Consider the following 22,690-nt stretch of genomic DNA (forward strand, 5'->3'; position numbering starts at 1 on the left):
CGAGAGATTGCGGGTGGGAAAAGTTGCGTCACGGGCGTGGGGCGGTGGGACTTCTCAGCCACGCCCCCCCCCACTGCCCTCCAAAGTGAGCATCCGGCCAAGGGCACCTCTCCAACTTGGTCCACCTGCCGCTGCCCCCCCTTCCACTCCCCAATCCATACATTCCCCAAAGCAGCAGTCTACATAGTAACGCACCCTCGGATGATATTCTCAATCCCCCTCTTCACCATTTCTTTTTTAAACCTGAGGTATTTTTCTTTTCTTTCTTTCTATCTTTTTTTTTTTTTACTTAAAACATCCATTAAAAACAAAGTTTAAAAACAAAAACAAAACGAACACAAGCAAACCCCCCCCCCCCAAAAGATATGTTTTAAACAGCACCTCCCTGGCCATCACCGCAATTGGTCGGAGGAGGAAAGCAGAGGATGGCACAGGGGGCGGGACCCCCCCTCCTTTTATATTACTGTTTGTGTAAAAAAACCCCCCCCCAACCCCATCAAGCACGCAGTGAGACCCGGAGCCGTAGATTTCTTAGTGTATGAATCTGCCTTTGTTGGAGGCACAAAGCCAAATGCGGTTGGCAAGGCCGGGCACTGCTGTTGTGGCGGGCAGCTTTTCTAGCTTGCACAACAGGGAACGCAGATTTAGAGATGGGGGGGAGAGACACTGGATTAAAGGGAGGCCCATACAGTACATATTTATGCTGTGCCGAAAGGGGAGTTAACATTTTAAGCAAGAAAGAGGCCTGCTTCTCTCAAACCACCCCCTCCTGCCATAAATGTAGTATTCGGATCTCCACCTCGATCATATTTTAGCCCCAAAGTCGTCCCCCCCGTCCCGCTCTCATTCCTTAAATGTGTAATATTGTCTCTTCTTAGGAACTTCTGTGGGGTTCCTAAGGAAGGTGGAATCTCTTGTATGGGGGAAATAAAAACGTAAGAGCACCTTCAGAGGTGGTGGAGGAGGGGGGGGGGCGGAATTGTGATACCGTGGCCCCTCTTTGGCTAATGGAGTGATGAGCGGGTGAGGGTTTTCTTTCAGTCAGACCCATGAAAACAAAACGAAAACAAAGCAATAACGAAAAGAACCGATTTTCTTAAAACAATAAAAAAAAAGCACCCGACAGAACCTTAAAAAATAATTAAAAAAAAAAGACACCGAAAACCTCGCCTCCGATTCCACAACCCTACGCTGCGTTTTTCAAGTAATGCTTTAGTAATAAATGAACGTTCAAGTATATATTTAAAAAAAAAAAAAAAGGGGGGGGGGGTGACGGTTACCAATGTGAAAAACCAGCCTCACACCATTTCCCAATGCGCATGCAGAGGTGATGTGCCGCGTGGCCTCTGACAAGCCCAGATAAAGGCATGGGGAGGCGGGGGGGGGGGGGGAGAAGGGGCGAGGAAAATAAGTGTGTGTGTGCGGGGGAGTGCAGGGAGGGCCGAGAACTCTTTGCAAGTGGGAGTGGCGAAGACCCTAGGCTGTATGGGTCAAGAGAAGCTCCCGTTTTTTACCACCCTGCCCAACGCTCCCCCCCGAAACCCCATAGAATCAAATCCCTGTCTTCTCTAGCAAGTCAGTAAGAAAGCAAGATGGTGGGTGGGGAGGAAAGCCGGTGTGTGTGGGGGGGGGGCGGCAAAATTCACTTATAAGAGGGGACTAGCTTCCCTCTTGGGACAGGGCAGATATGGCGGAAGGGAACAAGAGCTGCATTAACCACTATGCCATCCCACCTTCACGCAGAAGGAGCAAAACGACCGAGAGTGGGCACGCCTTCGGTCCGGAACATTCTTTTTGCGCCTTTCCCCACTACAGTATTTCTCTCCCCCACCCACAACGTCCCTTTAAAAAGAAAATAATAATTAAAAAAAATACACATACAAAATGGGAGGAGGTTCAAGTTCGAAACATTGTGACGGAGGATGACCAGAATTAAGGTAAGGTAAGGCCTGGCCGACTCCAGCCCGCCCCGTGTGGGGGCCGTGGTGAAGAAACGTAGCTCTCTGTTCCCCCCATCCCCGTTTCCTAAAAGTGGTTTTTGTTGTTTTTAAAGCTTATGGACCAGAAAAGTAAGGGGGTGGGAATACGAATGCGTTGGAGTACGGGGCAGGGACAGACAGCTGTTATCTCCTCCCGGGATGGGGTATGAAAAATTAAAAACTAAAAATTAAAAAGTACAGTGATACAATATGCTGAGACCATCATTGCTTCCACCCGAAACTTGCCCCAATATTCGTAAGGAGGTTTCTCAGGAGAGAAGGGGAGTTTGGTAAAGCGCGCTGACCCATACACACAACCTCAGGGGACGAGGAAGGAGGAGGAAGGAGGAGAGCAGGGAGGTATTGGGAAGGACAAATATTATGGCCTTAAAATGGGGTTGGCGGGGAGCACGCTACTGGAGTGTCACTGCAGGTTGAGATGGCGAGGTGGGGCAGTTTGGACGAAGAGCGATGCACACACAGACACACACGGTGGTTGGAATCCAAGAACGTACACGTGGTGCTCACGCACTGCTGCGGAGGGCTACTGTTTATAATGTCCACGGGTCCCGTGGGCCTTCTGACATTATTTTTACAGTATGGCCCCCCTCACGCAATAGCCCGGGGGTACCGGTGGGAACTTTACGGCATGAGAAGGGATTCCATCGCAGCTGCAACAGATATGCGAGAAGAGACACCCACACCCCTCAGAAGATCTTCTGCACATGTGGGCAGAAGTAGATGGTAGGAAGGCTTCCACCACTTCAGACACGGTGTGCGTGGATGCGGACGTGGGCACACGCGCCCCCGATTTAAGGCCGTTCCTCATCAAAGGGGTCCAAAATTAGTCCAGATTGGATGCCACGTTCTTGCCGATGGGCATGGTTGACTCCAACGGGGAGACCCTTTACGTGGGAAGACCTCGCAAGAGATCAAAAGCCTGCTGTCTGTGCATACAAGGTGTACATGCACCCCTGCGGTCTGAAGTGGTGCCGGGATCAAGGGGGATATGCCGGGGTGGGCATCGTAACCGTTCTGGTTGTGGCGACAGAGTTGGACGGACGTCTCACTGGTGAAGAGCAGCGGGAGCTGCCCCAGGCAGAACAAAGGCCCTCTGTCTGTCCACCCCTGCGCGGCTTAAGTAGCCGCACAGGAATACAAGGTGGATCTGGATGCCCAGGAGACACTGCGTCTGCACGAGAGATGCTTCCAACAGACTCGGAAGAAATGGAGGCCAGCAAGGTGGGCAGAGACTAAAGAACAGAGGCAGTGCGCCCCGTCTGTTGTGAGCTGAACATTCCTCCAGGGGCCCATTCACACACATGGCTCGTATGCGCGCCTGCGCACAGGTAGGTTTCGCCCGTAAGCAATACAGCAGCGGGGTCAGTGTACGGACGGATTGCAGCGTGGGCAGGTCATGGTTTTGGCGCTGGAGGGCGGTTCACGCACGGGATAGGCACACGTGTCAAGATGCAGAGGGGGTCCCGGGGGACCGCCTGCCCATTCGGGGAGGGGGGGCACAGAGAGGAGGAAACAGGTAGGGAAGCGCACCTGTCAAAATGCACGTTCTCTGGGCAGGCACGACAACCTCCATTTGGCCCAGGTCGTCGCCCGCTCTGCAGGAAAGGGGAGGCCGGAGCGTACAAAGAGTGCGCACCTCTGGCCCCCCCCGAGGAATTGGTCCCAAGCATACGCGGCGACTTGAGGTCTAGCAAGCTGCGATGGGAGTGCGGGCGGAATTCCAGTGGGCGTGTGGCGGGGGAATGAAAGTATCAGCTGCCTGGCTCCCCCTGCCCACTTTGAAAACAACACTGAGAATGAAGATTTGTGAGGGGTGGTCGGGGGAGGAGGGGAAGAGACAGGGCAGGCAGGCAGGGAGGCAGGCATACACGCACGCACGCACGCACGCACACCCAAAATCATAAAGGCAGCATGTGGGAGGACCGGGGGTGGGGGTGGGGTCAGAGTGCACATTTGTATTGGGAAGGAGGGGAGCTGGGGGAAGGAGAAAGATAATCTGACACCAAAGAATAAGCTGCCTTCCTCCTGAGCCAACGTTTCAAGGCTGAGTGGTCCCCTCCCAGCCCCCCCCCCCACTCCAAGAGGGCGTGGTACCAACTGCGCCACGGACCGAGCGGGGTGGGCGGGAGAGAGGACGGGGCGGCGCAGTGCAGGACAGGAGGAGCACGCCTTTCCCAGCATTGTAAAGCGACAAGGCTGCCTCGGGCCCCACTTACTCCGTGGCTGTGTCCTGGAACGAGGGGATGGAGCAAGAGGCGGCCTGTCCCTTGGCGGGCCAGGCCTGGGGGGGGGGGAGCACAACCCCCCCCCCTTTGCTGCACACGTAGAGGGGTGGAGACGCCACTCCGGTTCAGTGCATGGCTTTAAGTAAAAAGGTTCTCTCAGAGTCCGTGTCCGGTTGTCCGATTGGTGAGGCAGAGCCCCCACCGCGCCTCCACCCCAGGGCGGGTATTAGCTGTCTTTCAGCAGCAATTTCTCCTCAGGGCAACGGAACAGAGGCGGCGCCGAGCCGGGGGCGGGGGGCGCGGAGGTGCTGTTGGAGACAGAGTCCTCGGCGAAGCGGGCGCAGGCCTCCGGCGTGACGTGGTGACAGGAGCGAAGGTCGATGCGGGAGAGGCGGGGGCAGCGGCGGAAGAGGGGCAGACACTGATCCGTCAGCCGGTTACATCCTGCGAGCGGGGGGGGGGGAGAGGGAGAGGAAGAGGGCGACAGTCAGGTCAAGGATCCCCCCGTTTTACAGACCAACGAACGGTTCGCTTCACCAGACCCTGCGGTGCGTAGCGAGCCCCGGAGAACGGCGACTCGGGCCGTCCTCCACCTAGAAGGCCTTAGGTTAAAATGACGGCATGGCTGGGGAGGCCTGAGCCAGCTTACACCATCCTCTCCGCATCTGCTGGCTTCCAGATGTGCTGGACTGGGTTGTGCTGGCTAGGGATCATGGGAGGTGTAGTCCAACACATCTGGAGGGCGCGAGGTTGCGGATGGGTGCCACTGGGTATAGGTGCGCTGCAGTCGTTAACCGGTCTAATACTCGTCCGTTGCCCCACACAAGAATTGTAGTACTGAGGGGCAGGTCCAGGGATCACCGCACCTGCACAGAACTATAGTCCCCAGGACACTTTGGCATTTGGAGGATGGAAGCCAGGAGAGTGAAAACATCCATAACACTAACATACGCCCTGTCCAATTTGGGGGCTGCTTCCACGCTCTTTTCCCAAACATGAGAAGCGGCAGTTCCTGTCTCGTTCCAGTGCAGCATCTGGATGCCCCGAGATGGAGCTGGGGTGGGTGGAGGTAATGAATAAAATAGGTGCGATAGATTTGGGACTCCTGGTTCCCCTACAACAGGGGATACAGACATCATTTGAGAAATTGCCCTGGGCGCCAGCACAAAATGGCTGCCACAAGGGAGGACAAGGACAAGTCAGCAGCCCACAAGACAGCTGCCCAAAGCAGAGGTGGGTTCTGGAGCTCAGCACACTAAACAACTCCACTGGACCCATGGTTTTCAGCGCCAACAGAAACCCGTTTCGCAGAAGACCCACACACTTTTCTCTTCCCTGCTGCGTGAGCCAACTCATCGCCCGCCCCCGTCCCCCATCTCTAGGGCCCACAACCTTCAGACTAGAAAGGGAAAGGGATGGACCACTGCTCCGGTGACTTCTTGGTTGTAAGAAGGCTGGCTAACTGAGGGTGGCTACGACCACATTGGGCCCAAAGGGATCTGTACAGATAGGGAGCAGTGGAGACACTGGCCGCAGCACCGGCTCAGGGGCTGCCAAGGACGGGCACTGGGGCAAGCATGGGAGAGAGGTGGGGCTGAGAAAGGCATTCTGGGAGAGGGAACCCTGCCCTGAGTACCCCACCCCAACCCCGTACTCACCGGCCAGGTTGAGCTCAGAGAGGGTCTCTCGGAGCGGGGAGTTAGCAGCGGTCAGCAGGTTAACAGACTGGTCGCCCACGTGGTTGCAGTGGCTCAGGTCCAGTTTGGCTAGTTGGGGTGTGTGCCGGATCACCAAGCGCAGCGATGAGTCCGTGATGTCCAGCCCGGAGAGCCGCAGCTCGGAAACATTCTGGAGCCGGCCCCGGCTGTCGGTCTGGCCTGGCGGGCGGGAGCAGAAGGGCAGAAAGAGGTGTGTGAGCGAGCCGCACCGCTCCGGGGGGGGGGGCAGACTGCAATGGCCGTTCAAGGGCAGTCAAGCGGTAGCCCTGTCTATCTATCTATCTATCTATCTATCTATCTATCTATCTATCATGCTAAGGCAGCCTTCCTCAACCTGGGGCACTCCAGATGTGTTGGACTGCATCTCCCAGAATGCCCCAGCCAGCTGTAAGGCAGGTGTAAGGCAACGTGTGGCACGTAGCAATGCGTGGCACGCTGGAGGTTCCGCGCTAAGAACTTTGTGTTGCTAAGCAACTGGATAAACACAGCCGGGAGCGGGGGGGGGAGCGGCTGGGGGGGAGCAGAGGGGGAGCAGCTGTGTGTGTGTGTGTGTGGGGGAAGCCAGAGAGGAAGTCGGGCAGCTTACTGGTAGGCACGGAAGCCTCAAGTAAGTCTTGTGGGTCGGTGGGCAGGTGAGATGGGGGTGGGGGAGAAGCTGGGGGGGGGAGTGTCCAATGGACTCCTGGTCAGCCTTGCGGAAAAGTCAGAACAGTATGATACTGAGAAATGAAATACTAGGGCGCAGATGTTCTCTGCACGAGTCAAGCTAGTGATTTAATAGCAGCCGAAACAGGAGGAAAGCCATGTCATGCGGCATGTGCCCAAGACCCCTCCCGCGTGCTGAGTAGAAGGCTGGGGGGGGGGGAAGGCGGGAAGCGATGCGGCATCGAAGCCAGCCCGGTCGTGCGGACCAGCCTTTCCCAACCTGTGCCCTCCGGACATCTTGGACTACAACTCCCATTTGCCCTAGCCAGCCTGGCCAATGGTCTGGAATGCTTGGAGGTGTAAGGTGAAGTGACTGGAAGGCCCCCATAGACCTTGGGACCTAACCAGCCCCTACCGAAAACACCCCAGAGCTTAAAACGCCCTTCCCTGTCCTGGTGCCCTCCAGGTGTGTTGGACTGCAACTCTCATCATTAACAGCCAAGGAGGTCCCTGTCTGGCCCCCTGGGGTTCCCCAGTGGGCTATTCCCCCTGCCCTTGGCTCCACCCCTTTCTACCAACCGCCAATCATAGGGGGGGTGTTGCAGTGTTTTGTGCGTTTCTCCCTGCATTCCAAAAGTGTGAAATGACTCCACTTAGGGCATAGTTAAAAAAAAACGGTCTTTTTTGCTAAGTGTAAGCCGCTCCAAGAGCCTTTTTTGGCTGAGGAGCGGGGTATAAGTATGATAAATAAATAAATAAATAAATAGTTACTGGCAGTAAAAGCTTCATGCTAACAGGCTGTGGCATATGGGGCTTGGCCCACCCACCATCAGGCAGGGCCAGCGCTGCCATAGAGGCAACTCAGGCGGTGACCTAGAGCGTCAAGCAAATGAGGGCGCCGAACGGCGCACCCGGAAGCTGCTCTCCTAGAGCGGCTTCCGGGCGCGCTGTTCCAAAGCTGCCACCCTGGCCGCCCCCCAACCCCAGCGTCCCGGCTTCGAAGCCAGCGCCCGGCCGGAAGCTGCTCCTGGCTTCGAAGCCAGGACGCTGGGGTTGGAGGCGGAGGCTTCAGAATGGCGTGCCAGGAAGCCACTTCCGGGCGCGCCGCTTCGAAGCCTCCACCCCGCCCCCCAACCCCCAGCATCCTGGCTTCAAAGCTGGGAGCGCACACGGGGGGCGCGGAGCGGAGGCTTCAGAACGTGCCTGCCTAGGGCGCAATATAGTCTGGCCATCAGGGCCTCTCTGGGCATTGAGGCTGAGTGAGGTGGACAAGCCACAGCTGCCTCCGGGAGCCAGGCCTCCACGACACCCAGCTGCCCAGCCAAACGCAGCCTGCCCCCCGCCCTGGACGGCCATGTCTGATGACCCCAAGAGTGGGGCAAAACTCAAGGAGGCCACCACCGCTTCCGGTGGGCTACTGTACCTGGCCTCAAGGGAGACATTTTTCTCCTTCTCCCATAATATTAGAACCCAGTGGGGCCATCCCATGAAGCTGATTGGTGGGAGATTCAAGACAGATAAAAGGAAGGCCTTCACACAGCGCATAGTTAAACGATGGAATTCACACCACACCACGAGATGCGGTGACGGCCACCAGTTTGGATGGCTTTAAAGAGGGAGGGATAAATTCTTGGAGAAGAAGGCTATCAATGGCTACAAGTCCTGACAGCTATGTGCTACCGCCAGTATCAGAGGCAGTAAGCCCATATACTTGCTGTTGTTCCCCGCCTCGATCAGAATGGAGAGGCGGGTTAGAAATAAAATTATTATTGTTGTTGTTGTTGTTGTTATTATTTACACCGGTTGCTGGGGAACATGGGTGGGAGGGTGCTGTTGCACCCGTATCCTGCTTGCGGGTCCCTGGTCCACAGCTGGCTGGCCACTGTGTGAACAGAGTGCTGGACTAGATGGACCCTTGGTCTGATCCGGCAGGGCTCCTCTTCTGTTCGAGCGAGGCCTGACGGGTCCCCAATGGCGCAGGCCTGACTCAAAAAGAGAGGCTACAGTTCCAGCTACCCAACTCTCCTCCTGGCTCAGGAGAAGGAACCTTCCGTTCGAAAAGGGCAGATCAGTGGTGTACGGCCGTCTCGAACGCCTAGGTGGACTTTGTGGGATTTTGTGCATGGGTGCAGGGGGCCATGGAAAAAGAGAGCAAAATATCTCTTCCTTCCGGCCAAAGAGAACCCTCCACGGAGCTGTCTTCAACGGTTGCGCATCCCATCTCCTGCTCGCTTCCGGAACCCGGTACTTACCCGGCTTGGCATCCGTGGCAGGCAACAACAGCTCGCGGAGGTGAGAGTCCTTAACGTCCTCGATCCAACGCAAATCCAGGAGCCGCAGGGAGGGGAAGTTGGCTGTGCTGAGCGCCGACACAGAGCACCAAGAGCATCCCGTCAGGATGAGCTCCTTGAGGCCTGGGGGGGGGGGGGAAGAGGAGACAGGACTTGGGAGAGTGAGAAAGGGAAGCACAGAAACCAACCCTCCCACCTCCCACCTGAGAAATGCAACCGACCCTCTCTCTGAGCCAACGATGCTCCCTAAATGAAACAATTCCTGCCCCCAACAAAGCTTCCTATTCCAAGCATATATTTATTTATTTATTTATTTATATTTATTTATTTATTACATTTCTATAGCGCCCAATGGCCGGAGCTCTCTGGGCGGTTCACAAAACCTAGTATATAGTCTCCCCCACCCTATTTATTTAAACATTTGTATCCCGCCCTATATCACTCGGATCTCAAAAACATCCCTAGAGAACAACGTTTATGTATTTGTGGTGACCAAGCAGTAGAGGATACAGTTCATTATGTTCTATACTGTAAACTATACAACACCCCTAGGGATAATGTCAATGTTAAATCATGATTTTTTTAAGATGTATTGATTCCTGTTCTAATGTTGTTCCCTGCCTCGATCCAAAGGGAGAGGCAGGTAAGAAATAAATTTATTATTATTATTATTATTATTATTATTATTATTATTATTATTATTATTATTATTATAAACATCTAGCGAGATTTCTGGCTTCAATTACTCATTATACAGATCTGGATAAAATTGGCTACCTATTTACAAACACTGTGAAATCCATCTTGTTAAACCTGGCTTGCTTTGCAGTGAAAGCGGCAAAAATTAGGAAAGACTTCGTGTCCCCTGATGATAACTAAGATTGCTGTTAAAAATCCCAGCACTATATATGATGTTTTATATGTAAAAGTTCAATATTTGAAGTTTAATACAATGCTGTAATGTAATGTTTTTATATCATGACTCTTGTATCTGGCTAAAACCCATGCTGGGTTGCCTTAATAAAATTTGAACAATTTGAACCACTGATCAAGCTGGATCAAGCTAATAGACACGTACGCCTGGCCTTGTTCTCCTGCTCACGTACAGACCCCCGCTGGATCTTGGCCTTGGCTCCATCCTTCCCCACCGCCCAACCAACTGAACTGCCTCCTGCTTTGAGAATGAGGCCTCAGTGATGTGGCATAATCCTGCCCGGGCTGTACCATTTGAGGCTGCCGGCAGGTGAGCTCACAGGAGTGAACATTCCTCACGAAAGAAAACAATTGTGTCCCGCACAGAATTGCTCACAATTGTCAAGGGAGCTTAGCTTGAACTAGCCCTGCCATGCTAGTTTCGTACATGGAAAGATTCAAGCAGACAACTCCCTCGCCCACCCCACACCTGCAGTATGAACTGGCCCAGATGAAAGCTTGCTTATTGATTTGATCTGGTTTGTCTCCTGTCTTTCTACCCAAAATACCTCTGCAGTGCACATTAGGCTTCAGAGAACCAAAGAATCCTTGATCTCTGCTTCTCCACCTTGTTCCAAGTTAGGTGGGCCTTGTGAACCCGGAAATCCTGGTTCCAGATCCTCCCCTTTTGTCCGATCCACTCAGTCAGTTCCCACCTCTTAATCAACACAAGTAACAGCACCCCAAATCCCAATAAAACCTTCCTCTCCTCTCCTCCCTGAAAGCCAGACTCCAACCCTACTTCTGCTGGAGGATTTGGTTCAGCTAGTATTTTTATAGCGAGCCGACTTTTATTCATCCTTTCTGGACTATCCCAGAATCTGGTTATCCTATGGTTTTGGCGCGTCTCCGCTCACAAACAAAAGCAGCCACATGTGTACAAAAAAGTGCACTTTAGGATTGACTAGGAACAAAAAATGTTTATTTGGGGGCAGGGGGGAAACACTCAAAGACAATGCAACTTTGCTCTGATAACCTCTCGTTTGGATTACTGCAATGCGTTATACGTGGGGCTGCCTTTGAAAACGGTCCGGAAACTTCAACTGGTACAAAACAGGGCAGTAGTTACTAACAGGGACTGGCCGATGAGACCACATCACGCCAGTCCTTTTCCAGCTTCATTGGCTGCCAGTCCAGGTCCGGGCCCAATTCAAAGTGCTGGTATTAACATTTAAAGCCCTAAACGGCTTGGGGCCAGGCTATCTGAAGGAACGCCTCCTCCCGTATGTACCTGCCCGGACCCTAAGGTCATCCTCAGGGGTCCTTCTCCACAAGTCCCTGCCAAAGGAAGTGAGGCAGGTGGCTACCAGGAGGAGGGCCTTCTCTGCTGTGGCACCCCGGTTGTGGAACGAGCTCCCTAAGGAGGTTCGCTTGGCACCTACATTATATGCTTTTAGACACCAGGTGAAGACCTTTTTATTCTCCCAGCATTTTAATGGTCTATAAATTAATTTTAACTTGGTGTTTTAAATTTGTAATTTTGCGTTGCTGCTGTTTTTATTCTGGTTGAGCTTTTATATTATGGTTTTATACTGTTGTTTTATACTTTGAATGGTTTTAATTTTTGTGAACCGCCCAGAGAGCTCCGGCTATTGGGCGGTATAAAAATGTAATAAATAAATAAATAACCAAACAAACTTTTCATGCATTTTTTTTTAAAAAGTAAACACTTAGCAGCAGAAAGGCAGTTGGAACATCTGGGGAGGGCAGAAGTTTATAGATACCTTTGCCCCTTACCTGCAACTTTCACCTATTTTAAGAGCAGTATACACCATCTCAGCGACGTTGATTAGTATATAGGTGCCAGATGAGTAAAGTACTGGCCCCCATCACCTCCCCCAGAATGCCACCCTCGTCCCCCCTCCCTCCCTTTCCCTGAGACAATACCTTGTAGCCTGTTTAGAAGCCACATTAGCTGCTTCTTGGAGATGTTGGTCCAGCTAAGGTCGAGACTGGCTGGTTGCCGGCGGATGATGCCGCTCAGCATGGAGGGAGTGATGGATTTCCGACGGCTCAGGTCAATGTGTGTCCAAAGCCGCTTGTCACAGCACCTGCGGCGAGCGGGGGTGAGATGGGCAGAAAGGAGAATGGTAATTCAATCCAGACAAACAGAAAGAACGAAGGGTGTGAGTAGAAGAGAACTATTCCTAAGTAGGGCTAAAGGGGTGTGTGTGTGTGTGTATATAAATAAATGGACATGTTCAGATGACACTTCAGGCTCTGTGGTTCTCTGGGGTTAGCACTAACCACAAGCTGGTGTCATGTCTAACCCTACTGCCCGTTTGGGGAGAAGATGTTTCAGATGAATCAGATTCAGAACTAGAAGACGCAGCGCCAGACACTAACCAGCCTGTACCAGTGGGGGAGGAAGCTCTCACGGGCGATTCCCCAGCTGGGAGTCAGCCCTCTCCAGAGCTTATCTCCTCAAGGCCAAATCCTACACGCTCGGTGGAAAGTGAGTGTTCTTCCGGGACTGAGCGTTCCGACAACCCAGCTGATGCTAGGGTCCGCTGGAAGCTGAAACGCACAGAGTGGAAGGAAGGCGTGAGAAGGTCCGAGAAATTACGCCAGAACCTGCCACCGCACCAGGCGCTCTGAAGTTACTGGGGCGTTTGAGAAGTAGCTTCTTCTTCTTCTTGAATAGACAATTGTCTTGCTTAGTTTGCATAGTTTTGCCTAGGGGGACGCTTCCAAGAGGCTAGAGTCTATTCAGGTAGAAGAGACGTTTATTGCTTAATAAAAGCTTTGTGGATTACTTAGCAAGCCTCATCATTGCCTCCCATCGAAAGTAAGAGCGTTCTGGGAAACACACACAATACATTAAGCCACCATTAGAGCCGCCAACCCTGCTGCAGACCGTCCGACTGTGGTTAGGGAGTGAGCAGGGTTTAGCAAAACGCATCACACAAGACATTTTAAACCCTGCTGCATTAACCAGCAGGGTTTAAGGTGTCTTCTGAACAGGCCCATTAAATAAATATATATATATATATATATCAATGAAGCAATCAAAGCTTTCTCCTGGTTCATATGCAATGCTAACCCATAGTAAGGGTTGGTCAATTCTGGGTTGTCCTGATGTGTGAACCAACACAGGAAAAGAACCCATGGTTTTTTATTGGGCTGTGAACTCTGGGTTTTTGTTATGTGCGAATCCGGAACCGTAGGCTGTTCATGGTCTGTTTCGCCAGGCTATAGAGGTAGCGGTAAACACCCCCCGCCCCGCTAATTTACATGCCAGTACTAAAGTGCCGCAAAGGATACAGAAAAGGGGGAGGAAGAAGAGGAAAACAAACAACCCAAGGAATGAGGAAACAAACCATGGTTTGCTTGATCACCTGCCAGACAAACCCTGGATAGGGCAACAAACCACAGGTTTGAGCCAAACCTGACCTGCCTGGGGGCTGAACTCAACTCACGTGGGGGCAAAATCCATCCCCTCTGGGACTTTCCAAATGGCCACGACCCCTTTTTCCCCTTGATTGACCCTGTACAGACAACACGCTAAGCCACGGTGGTTAAGCGTTATGGTTTATCGTGTCGTGTCAACCATTCCTAGCCATGATGGCTACTACATAACCACGGTTTAAACACCCTTAGTAACCATTTGCTGCAAAAGTGTTAGCGGCCTAACCATGGCTTAGCGTGTTGTCTGAACAGGCCCATTACCAACTGTTTGTTGGCTTTTGCGTGATTCCCCCCCCCCTCCCATTCTAAAAGGTTGAACAGTTACTTAGTTACTGGCAGTAAGAGCATTAAGGGGAAAAAATACGCTGGTATATTGTCCCCCACTCAACCCGTTGCTTTTGGCCTTGCCCACCACTGGAATGTGGCCTCCAAGAGCTTCTCTGAGACTGAAATCGTCCCTCGGCTGAAAGTGATTAACACAACTGCTCTAACCTCTGCACACCACACTGGCTCTTGTAAGTTTAATACAGCTGGTGTGGTGCAGTGGCTGAAGCACTGGGCCTAGATCGGGATGGGACAGGACCCAGATTCAAATCCCTGCTCAGCCACAACGCTCTCACTGGGTGCCTTTGGGCCTACCACCATCTCCTAGCCTACTTTGCAAGGCTGTCACGAGGATAAAATGGGGCAGGTGGAGAGTGAAATATGCCAGCCCTTTGGAAGAAAGGTAGTACAAAAATGCAATGAATAAAGATTATTTTCCATTTTCCATTTGCCTCAGTATTTCAAAACAGGCACCAGTTTCAGTGAGATGGAACCTTCTTTAAATGAAATTGGTTAATAGTGTAGAAGATCCATCCACTAAAGTTTATTTAGATGAACTGGCAACCAAAAGATATTACAAACTGATTCCACAACAGCAGGGGTGGGCAACTCATGGCTCTCCAGATGTTTTGGCTGAGAAGTCCCACGATCCCTCACTGTTGGCTCCGTTGGCCAGAACTGATGGGTATGGCTGACCAAAAGACCTAGAATGCCACAAGTTGCCAACCTCTGCACAAGGGTCTCGTACCCTTGAAAGCACCAAGGTCAATATTTGAGACTAAGAATGAGAAATTTTACAAAAGACGCGACAGAAATCGGTACTGTCCTCCCTGTGTGGAGGAGAGGTTGAACTGGCACCTATGTTATACTCTTTTCGACGCCAGGTGAAAATACCTTTGTATTTCCCCAGTATTTTAACCATTTAGCACCTTAGTCTTTTAACTTTGCTGTTTCAAATCTGTACGGTTCTATCCTGGTTGTGCTTTTATATTGTGCTTTGTTTTATACTGTGAACTGTATTTGACAGTTTTAATTTTTGTGAACCGCCCAGAGAGCTTTGGCTATTGGGCGGTATAATACACAGGTTCTCATGCAGGGGTCATGTTCAGCCCCACGACTCAAAGATCCTTTTAACTGGAAATGTTGGTGATTGAACCCGGGTTTGTCAGAATGTGGTCTTCTGCTAAGCTGTCAAAATCATTCTCAAGAAGTCAAAATGCTCCATCACTTTGTGCAGAAACTAAACCACATTCACCATAGATTACGCAAACGTGCCTGTCTGTGTTCTCCTCCTGAACCCTGCCTCGCAAAACAGTCCTGCTTCTGTTTGCATGAGGAAGGGCAAAGAACTCTACATGGGCAAAGGAGGCAGCCTGATCATCGATATAAGGGGATGGAAATGCAGGTTGATGCACAGGATGAACGCAGAGGTATATGGACACAGCCTCAAGATCACCGGCGGGTTATGTTCAGGGCTGGGGGAGTGCATGGACGGCTCTTCGAGGCAGGAAATGAAATAAGGGAAGCAGACATTAAACAAAAAGAAAAAGAGACCCACTTTGGGGTTTTGAAACAACAGTGTGAAGGATCCCATGGGCAAAGATCTGTACACATTCACGTGCACCAGGTCACCCTGGAGGATTGTGGGAATTTTTCTGGGTGGTGTGAAAAATAAGCAGCCCCCACCCCCCACAAGTGTGCAGGGGGAGCAACCGCGTGCAAATGGCACAGCAGGCCCAGATGGGCAGAAAATGCAGGAGTTTCAGACGGCCATCATGTGGCCATTATTTCATTGTGCCAGCTTCACATCCCTAGACCACGATTCTCCGCTATCACTAACCCTGACTCACATTTCTTACAACTGGCTTTTTAAAAAAATGAAATCGGATGACTGGCACATAACATACATTCACAAAGGCTAGAGATGGAGGCTGTGTTCAGACCACACAATAGTCAATGGTGGAGTAATAATCAACTTGACAGTTGTTTATCGACGGGGTGCTCCGCACACAACACGATAATAATCAACTGTGGTGTGGATTAGGACCAGTGTTGAGCTGACTATTAGTCCATGCCTGCTCTCCCCACTCAGTCCTCCCGCTAGTATCCCATCAGCCATTGCTGCTGAAAATCTATCCTGCAGCAGCCACCGCTTTGACCGCTCTTGCCTTGCAACTCTGTGGCTGACAAAACAACCAATGGGGACTGATGAAATAACCAACGGTGCCCTCCAGACAACACGATAACCACTGGTGGTTCAAATAGCCAACTCTGCACAGCGTTTGCATTGGTTATTTCGGCCAAATAACCAGTCATTGGTTAAAAAACTCCCTCCACACAATACGACAACCCATGGTGGGTTAAATAACCCGCCGTCAACTATTTAAACCGCAATTGGTTATCATGTTGTGTGAACCCAGCCAGACAGTAGATGAAGGGAGTTTGAAAGTAGAGAAAAGTCTCCTTTTTTAGCCCTCATTTCCACATGCCAAGAAACCCAAGCACCTATCGCTGCCTTTGTTCCCATGCAGGCCTTCTGTCCCCTTCCAGCCCCTCCCAGGGTTGCAACCGAGTCAGGGGGGCACCACTTTTGTTGCTGACATTATTCAAAAGCGCCACGTACCACAAGGGTGTTCCACCTCTCGAGGAAAAAAGAGAGTTCTCTATGATCCTTAAGACCACAGAGACCCAGGTTCAACTCCAAGCTGAGCCACGAAGCTTAAGTTGACCTGGTGACCTTGGGGTGGTCACCATCTCTCACCCTAACCTACTTCACAGGGCTGTTAGTGGGATGGGAGTTGGGGGAAGGCAGAGAAAACCACCTCTTACACCCCAGAACTCCTTGGAGAAAGCATGGGGTAGTAAACATGAACTAAGAGCAACGAAAACTAGAGTTACCAAGAAACAAAACCTGGGATGGCACAGGCGGAGAAGCTGGGCTATGCACAGGATGCGAAGAGACTCAGTTCTCAATGGAGGAGGTCACAGAGTTGCAAGGCAAGAGCGGTCAAAGCGGTGGCTGCCCCTTCCTCTTTCCTCTTGGAGCAGCTATGGCCTGCCCTTATGCCAGATGTTGGGAAACTGTGGCCCTCCAGATGTTGTTGGATCACAACTCCCATCAACCCTAGCCTACAGAGGGCCAACAGTGAGGGATGATGGGAGTTGCAGGCCAATATTTGGAAGGCTGCATGTTCCCCATGCCTGCCTGATGCACACCCCAGACAGCCCGTGAGCGCAGCCTCCTTTCTTTTCTCACACGTGAATGCTCACCATTCATCTCCATGGAGAGAAATGCGCCCTCCGCTCCTGACACTGGAGGGGTGGGGGGACACTCACTGCAAATCACGATACATCTCAGCGGGCCTGTTCCGACAACATGCAAACCCATGGCTAGGCCACTAACCGTTTTGCAGCAAATGGGTTAGAGCAGTGGTTCCCAAAGTGCCCCCTTGGGGGTGGTGGGATTGCATAGGGGGGCGTTAAGAGGCAAGAGGGCAGCAGGAAGGCACTAAGAGGAGAAGGGGCGGTGGGGTGTGTGTGCTCAAGGTGGTCTTTTCTGAGAAGCGTCTCTCCAGAAGGTCTTAAAACCCAGGGACATTTTTATGGGAGAAGATAGTTTGGTCCCAAGCCATATAGGGGAAGAATCCACACATGTATTAATACCGTTTAAGAAGAGTCCTTTTAACGGTGAACTGAAATGTTTAATTGAATAAACTAAAAAAATGTAATTGGATTTTCAGTAAATATTCAATTAATTGTTACTGTTTTGAATTTTATTGTTATTATCTTCCTTAGTGGGTCGTTGAAAACCGTTATTCTGAATAATGATTTTTATAGGCTAGGGTAGGGGGCACTGGGCATGAGTTCGTGGAACCGAGGGGGCGGGGACCTGAAAAAGTTTGGGAACCACTGGGTTAGAGTGTGTGTTTAAACTGTGGTTATGTCGCCGCCATGGTTAGGAACGGTTCACACGACACACTAAACCACGGTTCACACGATACGTTATGCCATAACGTTTCACTCAAAATGCTTAACCGCTGAGGCTTAACGTGTCGTCTGAACAGGGCCAGCGAGTGCACGCACAGAGACGCCGGACAACGCAAGGACCCAACAACATCCTTCCCCCCACAGCTGCCGCCGCTCTCCTGACAGGCGTTTCACTAGCGCAGTTGCCATCACCAGTGCTCATGGTGTGCGCGCTCACTTCTGCCAGCATCTCCATTCACAGGTTTGGCAGCACGAGGCCGCCATAGATACCCACAGCCCAGATACTTCAGACCAGAGAGGAGGTTTGGTGCGCCCTAGGAGGGGACGTGGCAGGAAGCGGCTGCTGTGGCACATCGCGCACGCCTTCCCGCCCCCCTCCAAAGGCCTCCCGAAGATGCCCCCCACCACCACTCCGCCAGGGCGCCCCCCCCTCCGCCCACGGGCGCCTCTCCGCCCACTCACCAGCGGCTCCACGTCCGGCAAACCCTCATGCAGACGCACAGCTCCCGATAGCTGAGGTATTGGAAGACGGCCAACCAAGTGTCCCGCTGCACGATGTGGTCGGAGCCGCTGTCCAAGGGCAGGGAGTCGGGTTCAGGGCTGTCGGGGGGAGGCCGGACCACGTGCCGCTCCAGCTGCAGCAGAGGCTTGGGCGGGGAGGGCACCAGGGGCCAGTGGAGGAACTGAGTCCGGGCCACCATGCGCAGCCCTGTCTGCCCGGCGGGCCGGCCCGCCTTGCGCCCCCCCGCCTGCTGCTTGGCCCGCTCGCTGCCCCGGCTGGACGGGCGATGATTGTTCTCTTTCTCCTGAGAGTTCCCCCGAGCTTTCGGCTGCTTGCCGTTCCGCGCCGTCTCCGAGCCCCCGTTGCGTCGCCCGCCCTCCTCTTCCTCCTCCTCGTCCTCCTCCTCCTCTTCTTCGTCCTCCTCCTCGCTGGTGCTGAAGCCCAGGGCGGCCAGGCGCTGGGAACGGGTGGCCGGAGAGGTGGCTCGGCTCGACACCCCCCCGCTGGAGCCGTCCGAGCCCCGGGAGTCCGTGTCGGAGTCCGAGTCCGAGCTGGAACTCGAACTGCTGCTGTTCTTCACCCGCTCCAGCATCTGGCACATCTGCTTGAAGCGCTCCAGCTTCTCCCGCTGATGGGACTTGTCCGACTGGGCCGAAGGCTCCAAAGGGCCCGGGGGAACCTTCGGTTTCTGGCGAGAAAGGAAGGAGCTGGGGGTCAAAGGCGTCACACACCCTGGATCAGTTATCCCGGCAGTTCTCTAATCTGTCAAAATCGCCCTTCCTCAAACTGGTGCCCTCTCGATCAGTCGGACTACAGCACTCATCATCTACAGCCAGCATGTTGGCTGACGATAAGCTGGATGACGCTGGGTGGATGAAGGCGGATTCTAACCTTACTTCTAAGGGGGCATTTAATAGTGGTGATGTTTACGACTGAATTCCAATCCAAAGCAGCTTTCCGAGGGAGCCTGCCAACAGTGGGCAGGGCCAGAGATGACAAGGGCAGAGCCCCCAAACACCAGCATCTGTGAGCTTAAAAGCTCGAAGTGTCAGTCACTAAACCTTAGGAGAGGGAGAGATTTTTTTCTCCCTCTCCCTTAATACCAGAACCCAATGGGGTCAACCTCATGAAGCTGATTGGGGGATGATCGTGGAATGAGCTCCCCAGAGAGGTCCGCCTGGCGCCTACACTGTACTGCTTTCGTCGCCAGCTGAAGACCTTTTTATTCTCTCAGTATTTTAACACTTAATTTTAACTTAAATTTAAATTTTACTGTTCTAACTCTGTATTTTAATCTTACATCAATTTTGTTGCGTGGTTTTATCCTGGTTGTGCTTTTTATACTGTATTTTGTAATTGTGCTTTTAACACGTTGGTTGTTTTATTGTGGTTTTAACTTTTGTGAACCGCCCAGAGAGCTTCGGCTATTGGGCGGTATAGAAATGTAATAAATAAATAAATAAATAAATAAATAAGATTCAGGACAGATAAAAGGAAGGACTTCTTCACCCAGGGCCGAGTTCAAGGATGGAATTTGCTATGACCAGATGTGGTGATGGCCACCAATTTGGATGGTTTTAAAAGGGGTTTGGATGAATTCCTGGAGGAGGAGAAGGCTATCAAGGGCTACTGGTCGTGACGGCGAAGTGCAACCTCCAGTATCAGAGGCAGTAAGTCTATATACACACCAGTTGCTGGGGAACATGGGCGGGAGGGTGCTGCTGTACCTGTGCCCTGCTTGTGGGTTCTTGGACTTCAGGTGGTTGGCTACTGTGTGGAACCCTGCGTAGATGGACCCTTGGTCTGATCCAGCAGGGCTCTCTTTATGTTCTGATGTTCATTTCTACTTTTAAAATGGGGGGGGGACTGCTCAAAAAACAGGAAACCATTATCGGAGGGAGGAGGGAAGAGGTGAGGCCAAGTGAAGAGGGGCACGGGCCATTTGGGACATCTTGGCTTAGGGTAAGAAGTCATTGTCTTCAAATGAATGTGTAAACCAGGGGTGCAGGACTAGCTCCCATAAGCTAAAATCCCCCTCCCTCCACGCAGACGTCATGTGAAAGGGAGACGCACCCTAGCAACAGCACATGCTGGGAACCCCAGTGAGGGTGCTTCACGTAACATGATGGAAGAAACGTCAACGGACCGAAGAAACCGTGTGTCTGCTTAGATCTGCCATCTGTACCAAGGGTGGGGAAGCCCTGCCAGCTCAAAGGCCAAATTTAATTTTGGAGAAGCCCTCGAGGGCCGCATTCCAGGAGTGGGCGAAGTCAAAAGCTGAAGGGGAGGGGCTAAAATACAAAAACAACCGGCATATTGTAGCTTGAAGCTCTTGCTGGCGGTAACTAAAGCCTTTGGAGGGGCATTTCATTCTTTTAGAGTGGGGGAAAAACTGCCCGAAAGCCAAGAACACACCAGTTATGGGGCACTTTCTGGGGCACTTGGGCTGGGGCCCCACGAAGGCCAGATTTGGGGGCCAGGCCTGAGGTCCCCTAGTCAATATGATCTGGCCACAGTTATTCATACCTTGAGCATGTCCCAGCTTAGATCACTGCCAGTGTATTACTGTGTGGGACAGTTAGAAGCAATGGCATCCGGTCAGTGTTAAGAGGCCTTTGATGGCTGCTGGTCTGTTGCTGGGCGCAATTTAAAGTGCTAGTTTTGACCCCCAAAGGTCTCCACAGACTGGAATTCGGAGACTGGAAGGACATCAGCTCCTATATCAGCCTTCCCCAGCTTGGTGTCATCCAGATGTAACAGACTACAACTCCCAGCATCCCCCAGCCAACAACGAGGGCAACAGGCTGGGGAGGGGTGTCTTATGTGAACCTGTTGTGATGGCCTTTGACAGGGGCCCCAATCCAGGTAGCCCGTCCTTTAGGAATGAGGTGGATCACTCATTGGAAAAGACCTTAGTGGCAGAGCTCTGGGCCTGGAACTCCACCAACCCCCTGCAAATCCAACTTCCAAGGATTTATGTTCATAAGAACAGAAGAAGAGCCCTGCTAGAGCGAGAAGAGGAAGAGGAGGAAGAGGCCTTAAGACAGAAGAAGAGCCCTGCTAGAGCGAGAAGAGGAAGAGGCCTTAAGAACAGAAGAAGAGCCCTGCTAGAGCGAGAAGAGGAAGAGGAGGAAGAGGCCTTAAGAACAGAAGAAGAGCCCTGCTAGAGTGAGAAGAGGAAGAGGCCTTAAGAACAGAAGAAGAGCCCTGCTGGATCAGACCGAGGGTCCATCTAGTCCAGCACTCTGTTCACACAGTGGCCAACCAGCCATCGGTCAGGGACGAACAAGCAGGGCATGGTGCAACAGCACCCTCCCACCCATGTTCCCCAGCAACTGGTGCAGGCAGGCTTACTGCCTTGGATACTGGAGGTAGCACACAACCATCAGGGCTAGTAGCCATTGACAGCCTTCGCCTCCAGGAATTTATCCAACCCCTCTTTTAAAGCCATCCAAATGGGTGGCCATCACTACATCTTGTGGCAGTGAGTTCCATAATTTAACCATGCGCTGTGTGAAGAAGTACTTCCTCTTATTTGTCCTGTTCTTATCTTTCAAAAGTATGTACTTCCTCCCATTGACTCTAATGGGAAAATGCGCGTTTTTATAAAGTTCCTTTTTTCAAATGTGATCACAGATTTGGGAATTTGCAACGACTTCTCCCCCCAAAAACCCAATTGCTGCTGCACATATTCGCATGAGTTGCAAACCGAAAAGAAATGCTCTAAAATCCTGACCAGCGCTGAAAAACAGCCCGGGTCCCATGATTATGACCCCACCTAGTGGCCAAAGGGAAGCATTAGTGGAGCATAAGAAAAACCAGTTCAAGGGCTACTTTGGCTTCTTCTCAAGAAGCAGAGGGCGATGGCATTTGGGTGACAGCATTGGGACCACTGGCCTATGGTCTGATGGCACACGATCCAGTAACAACGCTAAAGCTAAGCAGTGTCTGGTCAGTGCCTGGATGGGAGACCACTTAGGAAAACTACATTGAATCATAGAATAGCAGAGTTGGAAGGGGCCTACGAGGCCATCGAGTCCAACCCCCTGCTCCATGCAGGAATCCACCCTAAAGCATCCCTGACAGACGGTTGTCCAGCTGCTTCTTGAAGGCCTCTAGTGTGGGTCACACATCTGAGCGGCCCGCAGCTGTGATGTGAAAGCCTGGGATGGGGGTGGGGGACCCAATTTTTTAAACACACAATTTTTGGTGGGGTGGAATTTTGAAACATTTTGGGGGAAAACATTCTCCTTCTTGGGGTTTTCTGGTATTCCCTTCACAACTCTAGTCGGGAGGCAAGAGAGGACAGGCGAACAGATTAAGGGCAAAATCCTATGCCTATTTAGACAGGGAAAAGAGTCCTACAACTCCCAACATTCCCCAACCAGCCTAGGTGACTGGGGAATGCTGGGAGTTGTAGGACTTTCCCCCCTTGTCTAAACAAGCACATGATTACACCCTTAATCGAATTAATAAAGGAGAACACTTAGTAGCGAAACCCAGTCCTGCTTCCCTGAAGGCTGCTGGTTGTCCTTTGGAGTCGTATAGCTCAGTGGCAGAGGGCCGGCTTTGCACGCAGGTGTTCCCGGGTTCAATCCCCACCATCTCCAGCTCAGAA

General features: G+C 52.0%; 1 protein-coding gene across 3 annotated transcripts in view; it reads right to left on the reverse strand.

Moving 5' to 3' along the window:
- Positions 1-4,102: 4,102 nt before the first annotated feature.
- FBXL19 (F-box and leucine rich repeat protein 19) overlaps positions 4,103-22,690 on the reverse strand; it is a 36,295-nt gene continuing 17,707 nt past the window's right edge. For all 3 annotated transcript variants that reach the window (XM_063138600.1, XM_063138599.1, XM_063138601.1), the window contains 5 exons: positions 18,033-18,760; positions 11,739-11,902; positions 8,841-9,002; positions 5,884-6,102; positions 4,103-4,669 (listed from right to left, as the gene is read on the reverse strand). In XM_063138600.1, coding sequence (XP_062994670.1) covers positions 4,452-4,669; positions 5,884-6,102; positions 8,841-9,002; positions 11,739-11,902; positions 18,033-18,760 — 1,491 coding nt within the window. In that variant the 3' untranslated portion in view covers positions 4,103-4,451. The remainder of the gene's footprint in view (positions 4,670-5,883; positions 6,103-8,840; positions 9,003-11,738; positions 11,903-18,032; positions 18,761-22,690) is intronic.

The sequence above is a fragment of the Elgaria multicarinata genome, chromosome 11 (genome assembly GCF_023053635.1).
Source record: "Elgaria multicarinata webbii isolate HBS135686 ecotype San Diego chromosome 11, rElgMul1.1.pri, whole genome shotgun sequence".
Classification (NCBI taxonomy): Eukaryota; Metazoa; Chordata; class Lepidosauria; order Squamata; family Anguidae; genus Elgaria; species Elgaria multicarinata.